The sequence below is a fragment of the Phaethon lepturus genome, unplaced genomic scaffold, assembly GCF_000687285.1.
Source record: "Phaethon lepturus isolate BGI_N335 unplaced genomic scaffold, ASM68728v1 scaffold23012, whole genome shotgun sequence".
In the NCBI taxonomy this organism is placed as follows: domain Eukaryota; kingdom Metazoa; phylum Chordata; class Aves; order Phaethontiformes; family Phaethontidae; genus Phaethon; species Phaethon lepturus.
Window position 1 is genome coordinate 399 of NW_010524378.1, and position 3,255 is coordinate 3,653.

Genomic DNA, 3,255 nt, shown 5'->3' on the forward strand with positions numbered 1-3,255 from the left:
TGAACACCTGTGGGTGATGGAGGATGCTCGTCTGGATGCGGCCACCATGGTGGCTTGTGTTGGCAGTGCACCCCAGAGGTGTCCTCTCATGTCCCATCCTGCACCCCAAGTGGTGACATGAGGGGCCGTGATTAGTTCATTTACGGGGTTTGTTGGGAATTTTGCCTTGTTTTGAAGTTGTGTGTGTGTGCACGTGTGTGTAGGGATTATGGTTGGTTTTTTCTGGGGGGTATTTGTTGTTGCTTGATCGAGTTCTGTATCCTATAAATGCGTGTCCTCCTCTTCCTCCAGGTCTTCCTTCATGAGGGTGTCGAGAGGAACGATCCAGCTGTCTCCCAGCTCACCGTTAAGGTTCACCTTCTTCTCCTGCATTTCAGAGGAGGTCTCCATCACCTCCAGCGTGGGGTTATCGTGGTAGCCGTTCTCCATCGTTTGCAGCTCCTCGGTCAGGCGCTGCTGCGAGCAAAGAAAACCCCCTGGTGAAAAACAGCTTGGCCATGCTGTGTGTGCCACCTCGGGGCTGTCACCTCCCAGCCAGCCGTGGCCACTGCCCCATACAGAGGTATATAACTACATATAGAGGCTTTCACGGTGAGATTGAGGCTGGGGGCTGCCGTCAGCGCTGGTGCAGCAAGGGGATAGCACGGAGTTGGCGAGAGAGAGATTCTGCTAATGGTGGGAAGGAGGAAAGAGCAGACAGAGACATGTGGAAAATCTCCAGGAGCAGCTGCCAGCTTCAGCCTGGCCGTGGACCTGCGGCTCCATCTCCCCGGGACCTTGGGAAGAGACTGAGCATTGTTGCTGTACCCTGACCCTGCATCTTCACTCCTGCCTCCCCACCTCCATTCTGTGCTTCCCACCCCTTTCTGCTCCCCTGTCCCTTTTCAGCTGCTTTATTATTATTCTCCCCCTCACCCTGGGGGCTGCTCCCACCTTGCAAATGCTGCTGGTCCATTCGCTCCTCTCTAAGCATCATCCTGGAGCTCTATGCTGGAGCTCTTAGTGGAAACCAGTCAGGGGAAAAACAACCCCATCCCCTCCCACCCCTTTCCCTTTGGCCGTGTGTGGTTTTGGCTGATTGATGGATGAATCGGGCACTGCATCACCCTGGTCCTTTGGTAGGCTGCGTGTACCTTCAGCCTCTGGCAGACCCCCATCCCAATTTTGCGTTTGCCGCAGCAGCTCCTTCATCCCCATCCCACCCCAGAGGGATTCACGGGGGAGCTGCAGGCCTCGGTCAGCCCTCTTTTTGGGGAGCACCGAGCTCTCACTAGGCAACCCTGTTGGAAATCTGCCTGGATTTACAGCTTGATTTATTACAGTGCTCTTAATAAATGTCAGGAGACAGGCGTGAGAGGGAACCCATGGAGAAGAAAGGGATGGAGAAGTGAAACTGCAGGGCTTGGCGCTAGGCAGGGGCACTGCGAGGGCATTGCTGGGGGTCCCCTGGGTCCCACATGGTGGGGGGGATGCGGGCAGGGATGACGGGATGCTCGAAAGCGGAGGAGGCACCTGGGCTCTCGCAAGGGCTGTTTCACCCCCCCGGGATTGCTGGTACAACCCCACGATGGATGGATGGATGCTCCCGCCATGGCAAGGCACCCCCCCGCCGTGCAGCAAGGGGAAGGGGTCTTCAAAGCTGGGCTTTAGTAGGCTTTAGTCCTGTTAAAAGCTACTGAATCCTACCAAGCACTGGGGGGTGAGAGCTGGGGGTGTTACAGATGCAGCACCCGCCCCTCCGATCCCTGTGTTGGAACTCACATTAAAGATCAGGGCCACATGTCCATCATCAAACCCGGGGAGATCAGGGTGGATGTGCTGGTTATTTCCAAGGTAAAACAACAGCAGGGTTTACAAGGGGGGGGAAAAACGGTGGGCGGGAGGAGAGGTTGGAGAAAAAAAAAAAAAACAAAAAACTTTCAAGTCATTTTTGGAAAAGAAGCAGGAGGAAAACAAAAGAAACCACCCAAAAACAAATCCAGGAAGGAGGAATGTGTTCGATTTTCTAAAAACGTATTGCAGCTGCTTGGAAGAAGATCTGTCACTGTGCTCGAAGCGAGAGCTGTGCCGAGGAAGTGGCATCCCTTGCTTCGGTTTCGCTACCTCACCCTGTGGCAGGTAGGTATTTGCCTCCAGCACATCCAGCCAGGGCTGGTACTGTTCCTTTATGCCATGTTACTTGGGGATGGGTATCTCCATCCCTAAAAATAAGCATTTTATACCTGTTTTCTGAACATTCTGCTGGGATGTTTTTCACCCTGACCACTGAAACCCCGTAAGCTCCACGGGGACCACAGCGGGGGTCAAATATCTGTCGAGATCTTGCATCTTCCCCGATTCCTTCCCAGAAAATCAAACCTCACAAAAACAAGCCTGACGGTGCCATTGGTTTGCTCTTCCCTGCCTCCTGTGTTTGTCTGCGTTAGATTGCAAACATTTAAGCAAAGGCTGCCTCATCCCTCTTCCTGCAGCTGCGGGCACGTAGGGCAGAGGTTGGGACCCCCTTGGGAAGGATGAGCTCGTTTGTGGGGAAAATGACTGGAAGTAGGACCCAAGGGTTTGCTTCTCCAGCGGGAGGGCTATTTACCCTAATTGCATCATTTGGCCTCTTTCCCCCCCCACCCCTTTCTGTTGCTGCCTTTCCTCTGGAGCTAAATCCTCAGCAGGGGCCGATGCCCACCTCAGGTACGTGGCAAAGCTTGCACCGGTGATGCCGCAGGGCATGGGAACAGCCAGTCCTTACAGGTGGATGCTACACTAAAATCACCCAGATTTGCTTCCTGAGATAAAAATTATATTAATTTTTTTTCCTAGGTCTGTTCTACCTTAAATCCTGCTGCTGCTCTGAAATTTGGCCCTGGCCCAGCTCTCCTAAAGGCTGAGCCATGCAGCACACAGTGTCAATTCTGTCTTGAAGCCATCCTTTTGCCGTCCTGCCCCTGCACCCCTGGGGAGGCATCAGGGTGATGTTGGGCACCCAACCCTGCTCATAAAGGTATTTTGAGGGGTTTTTTGTTTTGGTTTTTTTTTTTTTGGTGAGTGGAATGGGGTGCCTGTGTGGATTCATTTGGAGGGGGAGGTTGGGTTGAGAAAGCCTTTCTTGTCAAAGTTATGACCCAAGGACATTGCTTGGTCCCCGCGGGTGACAGCAGGGTTGGAGGCTGCTCATTGCTGTACCCCACCACCACCAGCCCCTCATTTCCCTGGTTTTCATTCTGGCTGTCATCCCCCCCCCCCCCACCCCCCCAAAGGGCC

At 53.8% G+C, this 3,255-nt stretch overlaps 1 protein-coding gene across 1 annotated transcript in view; it reads right to left on the reverse strand.

The window, feature by feature from the left end:
- Positions 1-261: 261 nt before the first annotated feature.
- PODXL (podocalyxin-like) overlaps positions 262-3,255 on the reverse strand; it is a gene marked incomplete at its 5' end in the record, with an annotated part of 4,635 nt that continues 1,641 nt past the window's right edge. Inside the window, 2 exons of the mRNA XM_010282433.1 lie at positions 262-456; positions 1,762-1,818. Of these exons, the coding sequence (XP_010280735.1) occupies positions 262-456; positions 1,762-1,818 (252 nt within the window). The remainder of the gene's footprint in view (positions 457-1,761; positions 1,819-3,255) is intronic.